Consider the following 15,361-nt stretch of genomic DNA (forward strand, 5'->3'; position numbering starts at 1 on the left):
AATTCTAGTAAAATCCCATGATTGTCTTCACAGTGTTGCTACCATATCACCTTGTCATTAAAACAGACTTCGTGCATTTCATGGAGCATTCATTTCTCGATTCAGTTTTCATTGACTGGGTCGTTAAATACTTTTGTTTCGGAGTTCAACATTATAATTTCCCACTTTCTCCAACAGGGAAAAAAAAATACGTCTGAATGAATGTTCCTCATGCCTCAATTGGACTGGCTACCATGCTGTTAGGTGTATCTGGGAGCTGAGAGGACATCGACGCCACTTCACTGCCAGTGGAATTAGAGCCCGGTCCTCCTTCTGAAAAATTAACCTGCACAGAAGGTTGAGATATGAATAAAGGAGGCTATGATCATATTCACAAAAGGATTATAAACTCGTCTTGTGTGTGTGTGTAGACAGATAGATATAGAGATATCCGCATATATAATTGAATTTTAACAGGCTTAAAGAAAACCTGTAAGGAAACAAAAAAGAAAAGAAATCCTCTCACTTTCCCATCTTCCAAGAGATCTGTTTTAAATGAAACTGAATTCCCAACATTATGTTGCATTAAATTATTTAAGAACAAATGTGTTTCCCACTGTAAAATGGCATTGCAACTCTACCATGCACGCTGAAAATAAAATTATCCTGCCGGCTACATGTTGCCCTGGGAGCAGGCGAGTTCTCAGTCTCCAGGCATCAAAGCCTCTCTTCTCGAGTTGAAAAATCCATAACATAACGCTTAGATCCTGTGACGGGAGATTCAGAGAAGGCTCCAGAGAACAATGATTAACTCCTCAGAGAGTTCACAGCAGGGGCTTTCTTCCTTCTTGTTGGTCCTGCTGCCTTTTGGCCTCTTTTTCTCTTTCAATCAGGCTCTTCCTTCCGAGAGGAGACCCATATATTATAACGTCACCCACATTATAAATATCTGGCTCCTTCTCTTAAGTCCAAAGTATTCTGTTGCTGTTGTAAACCTTCTTCTCCACTCTGCTCTCAACACTCCCCACCCCCTGCCCCCCTACTCTTTGGCTGCTCTCAGCTGACACTAAAGATTCAGAAGGTGCAAACACTTGGCTGCCCTGAAACCTCCCCTTACCTGCCTTCTATGATCCAAATAACTGGCAAGATTAGCGTGACATTAAAAATCAGCTCTTTTTCCCAATTCCAGGGTCTACCTTTCTTCCTACCTTATTGAACTTTCCCACTGTGACGGTCAAGGGACTTTTCAAATTTGCCTCCTTAAGACTGGCCCATTTGCAAACAGACACCTGGGCCAAACCCTTTTTAATGCACTGCCTGTGGTCCATCACCGAACTGTGGCCACAAAGAAAGAAAATGCCCTCCAGGTAAATGTGAGGGTAAAATACTAACCTCAATTCAAGCTTTATTTTCAAAGAAGGGAACAAGTTTTTATGATGGATCATGTTTTATAGAACAAGATTCTATAGGGCTGTTTATTATTTAAGAAAAAAAAAAAAGCCTTGTGAACATGTCATATCACAAGGACATAACTTAATAATCTTAGTTATCTTTACCCTTAAACCTTTTGTAGGTGAAAGGTGAGTTGATTTTCTCTTCTCTGGATGTGTAAAACATTAATGCTAAGAGAGGCTTTTATATTCTTATCTGATTGATAGAACTCTGGTTACTTTTGCTATACATGCCCCACAGAATATGACTGTGTATGCTATTTGAATTTATACCCTAAAAAAATGTTTAAGCAGTCCAACATTTTAGATTAAGATACAGTCCCAGAAAGGGATATAGTTACAAAAAGCATCGGTCATATCTCTGTATAACTGAACTCTTTATTGATATGTTTGAAAATTCCAACTATGGGTGCCCGCTAACCATTGATAATAAAATTGATTATGTATCACAACACTGATTATTATTATAATCACCTTGATTTAGGGCCTTAACAAGATCATTCTCTAGGAGCTGAGGAAGGAGTCTATTTACTAGCTGCTGATCAAAATGCCAAGGTGATCTCTAATGTCCCTTTTGACTCTGTAAGTTGGAGATGTATGATGCTGCAACCCAGTACACCCCTTCCCACATGTGTCGAGTGAGTTAGGTATCTTGAAGCTAATCCCTAAGAGCAGGCCTGATTGATAAAAAATTCAACATAAATGGTCAAATTACAAAGTCTCATAGAATAGACTCACAAGAGGCCTGTTTTCCTTGCATTCCTTCCTTCCATCAGGCCTCCCTTGGCTCTCCCCAGCCCTAGGGCTAGAGTGGCCCCCTCCATACTCCCAGAATCTTTAATTGTGTGACAGTTTGATCAGAATCTCCTTTCTTTGGAGATTCAGCCTCCCCACTCTGGGAGCTGACACTTACCAGTTGCTGAAAAGCCGGCTGATCGATGTCACTCTGCAAGGCGAAGTCACTGAGTACTTTCCAAGGCGGCTGGTAACTCTGCACCTCCACTGGGTTTGCCTGTAAGCCACCGTCATGTCTCTCCGGACTGGCAGCCACCATGGGAGTTCCTGTCATCCCTTGGATATTCTGTGAATAGGCACCCCCCCAAACCCAACATGTTAATGAGCAAACTCCCTCCCTCCATTGTCTATGCAGGCTAAACAAATATACCCTGGTATTATCTTATCTATATAGTTGCCTTTATTGACTCAGTTAATCTGCTGCACCTATGGATATTAGCCAGGATTCAGTTTAGTTTTATTATGTTTTGTTTTTCTGCTTCTGTGGGCTGAGCTATTAGCTATGCTTGAACCTTAGGAAGTGAAATGCTGTCTGAACTTTCTTCTTTCCCCTTACATTCAGTGGTCATCTCAGTTTCCCCTGTCTGCCTGCCCAAACCACAGCATCTTAGCAGAAAGCTGGAGCAGCATGGGCCTCTCTTCAGCCTCTAGACATGGTGGTTTTCTGGGCAGTTTCAGTGAATCAGACTTTTGGTTAGATTTTCTCCAGGTAATTCTCTAGGAGCCAACCCCCACTTCCAAGCATTTGGGTCTGGCGGCTATTGTGCTGTTATGCACTAACCAACTTCGAAAGTGCCCTGGCCCAGGCTTGGCTGGTCTGCCACATTTAATGACAGCAGGCTTTATGGCATTTAAAAATAGGGCCTAAGCAGTAAAAAGGAAAAGCTTAAAAAAAAAAAAAACAAAAAAACCCCAACTCTTTAACTTAACCAGGAGGCCTGCCTGGTGGGTGCTGTCCTGGCCCAGGGATGCCAGGGGCCTGACATCTCTGGAGACCTGGGCTTGACCTGGGGCAGAGGGTGTCCTATTTTCATGGGTCACCTTGGGGACTTTCCTGGCCTGGGGGCTCTGCAGCAGGCCTCCCACCAAGGGGCACCCAGAGTGACCCTGGATTAAATAGGAAAGCAAGGATTCCTCCCTTCCTCCCCTCGGGTGTCTGAGTAACTGATAACCAGAACTTTGGCAAACCAGCTCAAGGCCTCTCTGCCCACAGTGGGGACGACTGCCCTCCCGATTTGGGATGGGGCAGGGGTGCGAAACCGTAGGGCTCGAGAGCCCACCCATGTGGGCTGGGGGCGGGTGGGCCTCCAACCCGCAGGAGGGGCCTCCTGGAGCAGCTGGGGCCCTGGCGGGAGGGCCGGGGGTGGTGGCCTCTCCCCGGGGTGCGGCTGCGAGTGAGGGGCCGCCAGGGCCAGCTCCTGCTCGGGAGCCGGAGAGAGAGAGCCGGCCCATCTGGGCAGACAGCACGCACGCCTCCTCCGCTTCCCCCTTGAGCCCCCTGCCCGGCCCAGGGCCACTCACAGTTTTATCATTGGGCTGCTGTTGCTGGAGCTGCTTCATCATGATGCTCCGCTTCTTATCCTTGCACCGCTTGTTCTGAAACCAGACCCGGATCACACGGGGGCTGAGGCCGGTCATCTCCACCAGCTGCTCCTTCATGAGCGCGTCGGGCCGCGGGTTGGCGGCGTAGCAGGTCCGCAAGGTGTGCAGCTGCTTCTCGTTCAGCACAGTCCGCACGCGGGTGGTCTTCTCGGGCTGCTTGTGGACGTGGGGCCGCAGGGCCGGCTGCCGGGCGGAGATGGGCTCGGCTGCGGGGCAAGGGGCGCGGTGAGCGCGGGCTGGGCCGCCCGCCTGCCCGCGCCGATCCGGGAAAACGGGACAATGGCCAGCGCTTTGCGACCTCGACAGACAAAGCAGAGGCGGCAGAGGTGGGGGTGCGGGACGCAAAAGGGAGAATGAAATCTCGCTCTCTAATCTTAAGAGGTCAACGCTAAGTAGTCTGGACCCAAGAAAGCGGCCTCCGCCCCTGCTCGAGTCAACACGGCGGAGTTAGCAAAGGGGCGCATCTCTCAGGTTCTGTCTCCCGGCTCACAGCAAGGGTGGCATCGTTCTTCCTAGTTTCTCCTCCCTTCTCGCCTTTCCTAGTACGCAGATGGGGCCCAGGTTCCCCTCCCCCAACTCACAGGCCCTACAAGGGAAGGAAAGGCAGAACACCCAGTGACAACGAGACACACTACCCCCGTGGGATGTCTGCAACTAAGGCAGAGAAGAATTCTGCCGCAGAGCGTTGAACTTCAGTCCCCAGAGGGCAGTTATGCCAAGAGGATAAAGAAATTCGGTATTTCGGCCGTCTCTCCAGCTTCTGATCCTTCGTACTCTACCCGGATCTACTAAATCTACCTAGACGGTTCCCGATGCTATCTGCTCCCCAGAAAAGGAAAACCGAAACTCTTTAGAGCTGCCCGGCCTCTAGAGAAAAGACAGTTGGGGCATGCTCCTGACCCCCTCCCAATACTCTACGTGTTCCACAACAGAGTCCAGGTTGCACTAACAGAAGTTGCCACCACTGGCTTTGCTCCCCTGCAAGCTAAGTCATAACCCCTCCCATCCCCTCGACAGAATTCTGCCAGAAAAGCAGAGCGGGAAGAGCTGTAGATTTTTCACCATCAGGGTTCCGGGCAGATTGATACTTTAAAAAATACACCGGGATAGTTCCATTCAAGATCAGAAGGCAGGTTTGGAAACATTGTCGGCCTTCTTACCTGTGGCCCCCACTCTGGGCCAACCCTGTTCTATTTCTACTCTCCTTCCTGGGCCACGGGCCCTCAGATCTGTGTGTTACAAATCTTGCATTTTTCCGGGACCCCCGGGGTCAGGTCAACACCTATGAGGTCAACTCGGTGTCACGGCAACAGGCCCGAAGATGAAATTCTCACCAAATCAAGTAGAATGAACGGTTTAAAGAGGCAAGCTCCCTTTAAAAGTCAATTACTGCAGATTAGGTTGTTGACAGTTTTAAATGACGGCTCTGTGCGAAGGCTTGCAATTATTAAAACTGTATCTTTTTAGGTCCCCTGTCTCACAAAGGGATGAAGATACACTTTAAAAATATTTTGGAGTGTGGGGCAGTTGGCAAGGAAAAGGAATTGAGGGTCTAACTTGACTCGAGCTTCCTTCATTGGGTTAAAGGAGGAAGCTCCAGGGACCCAGAGCTCCACCCCTTTAATTAGGCAGCCGCAGAGAATACCTGGAGGGAAGCTGAAGCCCGTTGTCAGAAAGCCACGGTTTGGAGGCCAAGGTGAACTGGAAGTACTGTTTGGGCGTGTGTATACATGCATGAACAAGCGGTGTAGATTCGCGGGCACCCACACAGACACACAGACGTGTAGTGTAGGTGTGCCAGGAGAGTCAAGGGAGACACTGAGTGCATGGGACCTGGCCGCAAAAAGAGGGAAGCACTGTGCAAACCGCACCCAGAACGCTCCGTCTAACTGGCAGCTGCAGCGGCCGCCGCGTGGGTCCCAAGATCGCGGCGCTGCGCGGGCCTCGCCTGGCGCCGGCCTCCCCGAGGAGGGCCTCCCTCTGCTCCCAGGAGTACCTGCCATTTGCAGCGGCCGCGCCGGGTGCAAGGGGCTGAGCGGGTCGCCGGCGCCCAGGCTGGCCCTCTCCACCACGTCGTGGTCGGCGCGGCAGAAAAGCCCGTCCTCCCGCAGCGCGAACTCATCCCCGGGGATAAGCTGGCGGCTGCAGGCCACGCAGCGGAAACACTCGATGTGGTACACCTTGGAGCGCGCGCGCATCACGAAGTCGTTTTTGCTGAAGCCGATGCTGCACTTGGCGCATTTGATCCCGTACAACCTGCGCGGGAGTGGGATGGGGAGCGGGCCGGGAAGGGAGGGAAGCAAAGAGAGAGAGGGAGTCACTTCAGGCAGGCGCTGCCCCGGGTCTAGGGTCGCTGGTGACCTCGGCCACACCGCCCTGAGACACTGAAATCAGCATTAGCAGGCAAGTTGGGAACGGGAGGATGGAAACGATTAGATTTCTCTTTTCCCGCTCCGTTTCCCTTGCCTATGAACCTCTGTGTGTCGGTCTGTACCTCTTAGTTGAGAATGCCCAGTCCAAACTGGAGAGAAATGTTTGATGTGTTGGAAGCCTGGGCGGCTGCTCCAGCGACCAGTACCCGGGTGGCTCTTGCTGCTCTTGGCAGGAAGGAATCCCGGGGTGAATTCCGGGAGCCACTGGTCCCACATTTTCACCTTCCTATCCCCCAATTCCTGCTGTTAGAAACGTCTCTAAAACTGCAACCTGTATCCTCCTTTCAAAAGAACATGAGGTTGGGCAATGAGACTGTCACCCCACAGAACGTACACAAATGCACAGGCATTAGAACAAAATGAAACATCTGAGGGTTTCCAGAGTCCTTTCTGCATCAGGAGCCCACTGCTGTTTCCCCAGCTAAAGATTGTTTCCTCAGGCAACAATGTTACCAAAAAGTTTCCTCTCCATTCTTCCTCTTATTATTATTTTAATCTGCTTGGGTTCCTTCCATCAGTCGCTTAAGTATCTACCTCTATTTCTGTCTGTCTGAGAACCGTGACCTGCCAGAAAAATGAAAAGACCCACTTCTAAAGTCTTCCTTGCGGCTCACCTTTCCTTACCAACAGACAATCCTTGCAGGTTTCATCTAGAGGCCCTGCCCTGGCCCCCTCTCCATATATCACTAATAACCAGGGCGGGGGCATTCCTACAAAGAGAGAGAATGGAGGAGAGGCAAAGACCCACACAAAGAGGGGCAGTGGGGGGAACCTCGCTCCCCCAAGGGGAGAAAGGTTTCGGGAAATCTCAACAGTCTGTTCTCTTACAACTACAGGATTTCAAAGGGACACACACAGTTGCACGCAGGCAAGCGCGCGCACACACACACAGTTGAAAGAGTGGAGAAGAAAAGGTAAAAGCAATTGGTTCCTTCCACAAGCATGTATGCAGAATTAGGCACATGCACGTCTGAATACAGCTGAGCAAAACACGACCCCCACAGGAGCAGTGGCCCCCTCTCCAGAATCTGGAGCTCATACACCAATCAAGTAAACAATTGAAAACGGCTCATTTGTCAGAGGTTAGAAGGTAGATTCAAAAGTTTTCCTTCCCTCCGCCTACTCCATGTGAGATCTGCCATTTCATAGGATGAGGACTTTACCTTGCCTGTGACCAAACAATTGGGAAAATCCCTCCCCCTTCCTCCAGCTCCCCACTTCCCCTCTTGGCTCTCATTCTCCTCTCCCATCACCGAAGTATTAATAAACTTTTTCCCCCTGCACTGTTCACCTTTATCTACTAAAATTATGCTCTCCACTTCATGGTTTGAAAATAAGAAAAAATACTGAACACCAAGTGAGCAGGGGAAAAAAAAATCGTTAACTGCATACTTAAATCCTAACTAAACTTTAAGTTCTCAGCTCCATAAACTCTGTAACTTTCAAAGCTAATTACTTGTTAATAGCCACTAGACAATTTATTTTTAAAGATAATATTTTTATTATTCAATGTAATAATGAAGGTGTTATCTCTTCTGTTTTGTGTTTAAAACAATAATATTTTCTTTGGAAATTCTACTTCCTTCCTTAGGCAGAAAATAAAATTTCTGACATATGTATACACAAGTCTGAGAAAATTTGAGATTGGCAATGCATGAAGTTTAGATGCAGAATAAATTGAAAGAAAAAAACTCAGGACGTTCCTTATGTGATTTTATTCTTGTCAGTATGGGCAATTCGCTCATTTTATCAGTTAACCAGATTTTAATGTGAGAAAGGAAGCTGTTCAATTATCTAAATATAGTGATTGTTCATAGACAGATGATGGGCAATTTGATCTGCTCTGTCTAGTTCATCAGCTCAGATAAGATAAGAAGACAGTCAGATGTCACCAAAGGGTTAATATTTAAAAAGATTAAATCTCCGGGTGGTTTTTACAGAGAATATTTGGGTTGGTTTTTAAATTTTCCAAGCAAGGATCCCTTACCCAAAAATAAAGGGCAACACCTCTATTTGCTCTTGCAAAGTACACTTTTAAACATGTCTAGGTCAAACTTTTATTTTACCTATTGCATTGACGTCTTCAGAGAATCTGGAAGTTACTAATAAAATAAAAAGGAAAAACACTGTATGATAGAATAAAATCCAACCTTTTAAAAAAAGTTTAGAAACCCCAACTTATCCATCCTGAATTTTTAAAGTTTGTTTTGGAAAGGGGAGGGTAACAGGAAAATAATTTCAGCATCACAAATTCAAAGAGCAATTAAAGCTTCAAACCACATTATTTATGAAAACCACTACATTGAGTCTCATTTTTTTCCTCTGAAAAGTAAAATGAACTGCACAGTTTAATTTACGTATTACATTTTACAGGAGTAACTTCTTTCTGCACGCTAGTACCCATTAAGGCATACTCTGGCAAAAGACAAAGCCACACAAAATAATAAATAACGAATGGGGAGAGGAAGGGGACTCTCACAAAATGAAGTAAACGGTATAAATGGCGTACCTGATATAATCTCTTTTACAGTAGGTTTTCCCATCTCTAACAAAGCACGTACAGCTCTCGTCCAAATACTGATTACACTCCGCACATTTCAAACATGCCGCATGCCATTCCAAATCCGGAGAAACCCTCAGAATATACTGATCGTGAATTTGATTGCCGCAACCAACACACAGGGAAATCAGACGTTTTTCTGAAATGAAAATAAATACATGATTGACTAACCGTTTACTTCCTACAGAGATAAACACACTTTTAGTGTCGTTCTCTTATAGGGCGTACTCTGGGAATTTTTTTTTTTTTTAAGAGTATTGCACTTTGGGATGGTAATTGAAGTGTGCCATCAAAACCTTGACTCATTTTTAAAAGGAGGTGGAATATATATAAAATGCAGATTTGAATAGTCTGCATTTGCAAGCCTAGCACGCAATCAAACCCGTTCATTTTGTTATTTCTTTTCCCTCCCTCCTCCCTCTTTGCCATAATCATTGGGAAAGATTATGGATAAGTCAAGTCAAAGAAAAGGTTTTGACTAGAAGCGTTAAGTGAACGCAGGGATGTCTATATTTTCCATGAAGCACGCTCTTAAATAGCACATAGGACTGGATATTGTTAGCAAGAGCAGACATCAATACAGTTGTCACTCGTTCTCTTTTGCAAGTCTAATGCTAATTCACATCTCCGGGTATTGTACGTGCTGGCAGATCTTTGCAACAGAATAACCTTCTCGGAGAGCTCCGGAGTCCCAGGGAGAAAATCGCCGCTTAGCACCGGAAGGCTAAGGTTTTGGAGGACACGCAGGCGAATTCAAACACAAGGTACGATCAGTTTCCCGAAGATCGGAACCGACAGCAAGCATGCAGGCGTGGCGGCAACAAGAAAAAGCCACCTTCTCTCTCTCTCTCTCTCCAAGCAATGACTCCAACTCCAAAGAGCCCTTGGCACCCGTGCCTGAGAGAGACCCCCGCACAAGAACAGCACACCGAGCCCCACAAGGTAAAATCGCCTCTTACTTTTTGGTGGATCTCCCATGTCTCCCATATCTGTAACAGGGAGTAATGTCCACAGTGAAATGGTGGTTGTACAGTTGGTGAACAGCCCACAGAGAGGATGCTGGAGCTGTGGCTAAGTGGGAAACAGTGGCCCCTGGGGGTGCCAAGGCTGAGAGAGCCCGCTGCCCGGCTGCGCCGCGCCCTCGCTGATCCGGGAGTCCAATTTAAGCCGGCGGAGTTGGCGGAGCGGAGGCGCTGCGGCGGCGCGGACTCGGCGCGGCTCGGGCACCTCTCTTCCTTATCTCTTACTCAAACTTCTCTGCTCCAACTCAGCTCCATCGCCATTGGTCTGACGCAGCGCGCGGGGACGTCAGGCGAGCGCCGCGCCCATTGGCTGCGGGGCGCGCGGCGCAGCTGTTCTGATTATCATATTTCAGCCTCGCCGCCGCGGTGCGCCACTGACCGCTCGGCAAGCCCGCGGGAGAGGATTAGGGCTCCCGAGGCGACTCGCTCGGGGCTCAGACCGCTCTCCCCCGGTGCTCCGGCGGCCCTGGCTTTTGGTCTCCCGTCTCCTTCTTCCGCCCCGCCTTTCCCCTTGCTCCTAGCCGGCCGCGCCGCCAGCGCCCTCGCCTCCTGTCGCGCTGCTCCTCCGCCCTGCGCTCCTGGGGTCCCCGCAGTCCGGCTGGCCGCGTTGCGCGCGGGGCTCACTTTTCCGCCTCCGGTGGCGAGTGGCTGGTGGGTAGGTGTTCTAGATGACGAGGACCCTTCCGGACTTTAGGAGAAGGGCGACTTGGAGCAGGCCGCTTGGCTCGGTTTGGTCTCGCGCTTTGGCACACAGTTCCGGGCCCGGCCGGCCTTGGTTGCCAGGGCGGGTGAGTTCCCGAGTTGTCTGCGCGTGGAGCGCTGGGAGCTGCCTAGGGGAAGACGCCGGTCCTGGGATGAATGGACCCGGAGGAATTGTTCGCTGCTGCTTCCCCAGTACCCCGTAAACCCCTTAACTCAGATCTCCAGAAACGCGGGGTGGGGGTAAAGGGGCGCTTCTTACCTAAGCGGAGAATCAGGTTGGAAGTGCACAGGTATAACCAAGTTGATTCCGCGGATTTCTCTCTTTCGGACCCGCGGGGTCTGCTTTGCAGTTTAACTCTAGAACTAATCCGAAGCCTAAGTGCAAAGTGGTCTTCCAGTAGTTTAAAGTTTGCAAAGCTATTACGCCTATCCGATTCTTCTCTCTGCCGGTCTCCTGCCTTTTGTTTTTAAGCAACTGTGTGCAGTTAGCTGGTGGTGTGTAGATCATTGTAAGGAGAAGTCTCCACGTCTCTAGAGATTTTAAAAATGCGTCAGTCTAAGGGCCTGGGTAGGGAGGGGTCTAACACAGAAGAACAGTGAAATACCTATTTCATTTCACCGGCTGTGTTTACCTTATCATTTTCTCTCGAGAAACAACCTGGAGAGAAGAATGGTGACTTCAACTCGCCGGTAACCCTCTTGAATAATTTCTTACATGTTCCATGATATCTCACTGTCTCCCCAAAACAAAGTCAGAGGGAGGCCACGAAGAATCCCCCACCCCCCGTCCGCATCTCCAAAAGCTTCTAAACATTGATTCCTTATCTAGTGTGACTGCCAGTTTTATCTGAAAAGGTCCGCAAATGCACGCAGTAGTAGGTTTAATTTCAGTGTCTCATTGCCTTGAGAAAACCCGGTGTTAGGAAACTCCTTTCTTTGTATCATTGGTCAGATCTAGCCCTCGATAGGAGCTGTGAGCCCTCCGCCGGCCTGAGGGGCTCGGTTTACAGCAGTGTGCTCCAGAGCGCAGAGAGAAGCAAAGACGCTGAATTTCCTCGTGATATGGCTGGGGCTTTACCAAGAACATGCTTTTGTTTTCTCTCAAGGAAAATTTCTAACTGGATCTCATCCCTTCTATTTCTATTATAAGTTGTATCAGTGTGGGTGTGTGAAATCGAAAGTTAGATGTTGATTCATTTACCAGGTTGGGGGTGGGGGGCAGGATGTTTCTGTTTTTGGTTTTTGCTCATAGTTTTCTAGTGTCTCCGGTATTATATGCGTGGAGTCTTTTGTCAGGCTGCTTTGGTAAAACTGATGCTGATAATGACAACATGAAGCAAATCGTCCCAGTATATGGGCATGTTTCCTGTACAGATAACCAAGTTGACACTAGTTTAGTTTTGTTTTGTTTTTAAAAGGCACTATATCCCCAGAAAGCAAATAGAGAATTTTAACCAATCATATTCCATCATGTCACCTTTATAACATGGAATTAAACAACGGAAGCTGCCAGAAGCCTGATGACTTATATTTGAGATCCAGAAAGCACCCTCACTATCCATCCTTCTTCAACCATACACACACACACACACACACACACACACACACACACACACTCTAAAAAATTAGTGCTGCTGATGATAGCAAGTCCAAAAAGAAAACCTTGGAGGAAAAGCTTCAGGAACTGGCAATTTCATCATAATGAAGACGAGTGTTTCTCTTTCTTCAGCCCATACTGTTACTGTAAATGAGTAGTATTTTCTTAAGAAGTTCTTAAGCTGTTAGAGGTAAGAAGATCATAGAGAAGATACCCTCTGGCAAAGGGAGCAATCTGAGGAAACCCAGTAGTTATATTGCTCCACGATGGATGTACTCAGGAGGTCTGTGTGTTGCTAATACATTTTGCATTAAAATAAAAGAGGATAGTAGGCATTATTGTTTCCCTTCACCTTGAGATTCAAATTTGGTCACAGATTATTCCCCTGTTTCTTTAAGTGATTTCTATACACATTAATGCATCAAACATTTCTGTAAAAAAAAAATTGTAATGTTTTTATAGAATACATCAAACTGTGATTAGCAATATTTTCCCCCGGTATTTGATCACAGGAGCGACCTCTTGTGTTCAAAGGGGGGATTAGACCCTCTTGTCAAAAATGGACTCAATTTTGACCTTTGATATTCTGTTAGGTCAAAAAATCTACCCTTAAAAATAGTTTTGTGAATCCCGTCTGTAAGCTCCTCTACTGATGAGAAAGAAAAGAAAAATATGAGTACTTAGTTACCATTACCTCCAGGCCACCCCAAATATACTTTAGTGTCCTTGAATATAAAAATGATGCTGAGATTTATTAAGTTCTATGTAAGCCTGTGGCATCGGCCCACATGGGTTTATAGTGCTTTTCCACCTAAAATTCCTAGTGGGCTTTATGCCTGTGTTTTGTGTGTTGTTGCTTTCTCTGCTTTGATTAAAATTTAAACATTCTGCATCAAAAATGCCAAATACAGATTCCTATACAAATATCATGTTCTCAAGATACATTTCAAATATTTAAATAGGTTTTGACTGCCATTGGCAAGTAGCATTACATATTTAGGATTTATTTCCCAACAGCTTCTGGCAGATATAAGTGGATTTTTTATTTTGTTGTTAAAAAGTTTTTTTTTTGGCGGGGGGAGGGAATTATGTACAGTAAGGAAGAAAGCTTTTCCTCACCAACTAACCAAAATTAGGAAGGAAAGGCAACTTTGATCAGCTTTCCCTGAACATATTCCCAGGTAGGTGATGCTGTGCTTAGCTCACACCAAGATCAAGTTTGTGAATAACAATTGGAATGCCAGTTTTCCACAAATAAGGTGTTCTGACAGAAATAATAAAACTGAAGGACTTGTATTTTCTGATATCCACAAGTATGTAATTTGCGGGGTCAAAATGAAACATGGATGTATTTTATTCACCTCAGAAAATGTGGAATGGAATACATATATACTTATCCCACTCACACTTTTTGTTTTTACTTTTCCTGTGTAGTCTAATCATGTAGAATAAAGCTATGCAAACCATCAGTATCTTAAATCACATCCAAGTGTCAGATAAGATATTTGTATTAAGAGAGTCATGATTAACTGTTTATTTTCCAACCAGAAGGCAGTGGGTATGGATATTTAGAGCTACTTTGCCTCTCCCAATTTCTGGTGGTGGCTTAATGATGAATCAAGAGGATCTGCACTCTAATTTCACAGAAAAATGAAAGCGATGTTCTGTTTGTACCATTGGATAGGAAACGATTGTCTCTTCTTTCCTGTCTCCTTTTACTCCCCACCCCCATAATGCTAAGCAATAATAATAATAAAGCTAGTTGTTAACAACAACAACAAAACTTTAGTCTTGATTCTTACTATATTGCCAGACTCCTGCTGTGACTGTGGTCTTGTTGAGTGTCAGTTGCTTTATTAACCAGTTAAAACAGTCTGGGTGGATTAGCACGAATCTTCTTCCGCACGCAGAGCTTCTTAGCCTGAGTTCAGGTAGATGTGCCTGTCACCAGCGGTCCTGCTCTTCTTTCCTGGCAGACGGCAGCCCGGGAGGCCGCGTTCCTGTGCGGTCTGCTGCTCGGTTCCCAGCCAAGATAGAATTCCACGCTGCCGGCAGCGGCGAAGCCACAAACCTCAGATCAGTCTTGAGAATGCGAGGTTCCGCATCTCATTACCGATAGGACCTCGACCAAGCGAGGACAGAAATTTGCCCCCTCCTTTTAAAATTGTTTTTTTGGAAGTATTTACTATAATTTCACAAAAGCGCCGGCCATGTCAGGTGAAACCCTTTCCTTTAAAAAGTTTTTTGTTTTGTTCTTCTTTGAAACCCTATGTGACTAGGAACAGGCAGTTTTTAACAGGACCAGAGTTCTCCCTGGAGCCCAGGTTGGAGCCAATGAGTGCAAAGGGCTAAGAGGCTCCGACCTCAGGATGAGTTGAACCCTACCTCTGGCAAAACCTTTGTTAAAGGTACCGGATTATCATGGGAGGGAGGGGCGCGGAATTGGAGTCCTGAGGGGGAAAAGCTTTATCCCCCAAGGTCCTGGGCGGTTCAGCTGAAAGCTACCAGAAATGCACAGAATCCAGCAAAGCACCCACGGACCCACCCGAGCTCTCGGGAAACCCGGAGAGAATTAACTCAAGTGTAGCTGATCAAATGACATTCTTTCTGAAAGAAGTGACACCGTTTCCCCCACTGCAATCCTGTCGAACCGGCAGGTCTGAATTTAGCGCCAAAGGATTGATTTTCCAACTCGTACTGGAGGTTTACTGGGAAGGAGAGGGGGAGGGGAGGCGAAGGTACCTTGCTGGAGGTCAAGAGGAGGAGGAGGAGCAGCAGAAAATTACCAGCTCAGCGCGGGAGGGAGTTGGAGGCCAGGAAATCTACCCAGGAAGCCTCAAATAACCTCTCACGTCTCAGAATTCAGCGCTCAAAAAATCAGCCTCAAAATAAGGTGTCCTGGGCTGGAGTCCTCGGGTGGGCTGCGGAGGCGATGTCAAGAGTTATTGCTACTTTCTATGAATTAAACTGGTGGCTAAAGCGTGTCAGGGCCGTTTCATGTAGCTTGAGAGGAGCGTGGGTGGGGGCTGTTTTTAAGTGGAGAGGCAATCACGTAGATCCTGAGAGAGAAGGTGGTTTCGGGCCTGAAGAAAATTATGTAAACGCCAGTGATGGCTAGTCGGTTCAGAAGATATGATTTTAGGAAAAATCTTAAAGGTGGTTGTCTGATTCGACTCCGTGAAGGTGAATGGGAGGCATTGCCCGCGGCGCGTGTGCCTTTA

At 47.0% G+C, this 15,361-nt stretch overlaps 1 protein-coding gene across 1 annotated transcript; it reads right to left on the reverse strand.

Annotated features, from left to right (window-relative positions):
- Window positions 1–208: 208 nt before the first annotated feature.
- ISL1 (ISL LIM homeobox 1) lies at window positions 209–9,806 on the reverse strand. The gene is made up of 6 exons (XM_068990737.1): window positions 9,779–9,806; window positions 8,769–8,958; window positions 5,824–6,083; window positions 3,747–4,033; window positions 2,344–2,511; window positions 209–325 (listed from the first exon to the last, which is right to left on the reverse strand). Exons 1-6 carry the CDS (start codon window positions 9,804–9,806, stop codon window positions 209–211), a joined length of 1,050 nt encoding a protein of 349 aa, XP_068846838.1.
- Window positions 9,807–15,361: the final 5,555 nt, after the last annotated feature.

The sequence above is a fragment of the Capricornis sumatraensis genome, chromosome 18 (genome assembly GCF_032405125.1).
Source record: "Capricornis sumatraensis isolate serow.1 chromosome 18, serow.2, whole genome shotgun sequence".
Lineage (NCBI taxonomy): Eukaryota > Metazoa > Chordata > Mammalia > Artiodactyla > Bovidae > Capricornis > Capricornis sumatraensis.

Bases quoted from the DNA above. Each gene is read 5' to 3' on its own strand.
- ISL1 (XM_068990737.1), bottom strand. From the start codon at position 9,806: ATGGGAGACATGGGAGATCCACCAAAAA. The intron at 2,512-3,746 runs GTGAGTGGCCCT...GCCTATTCACAG, and splicing joins AGCAGCCCAATGATAAAACT to AATATCCAAGGGATGACAGG. The intron at 326-2,343 runs GTAAGTGTCAGC...CCTTCTGTGCAG, and splicing joins AGCCGGCTTTTCAGCAACTG to GTTAATTTTTCAGAAGGAGG.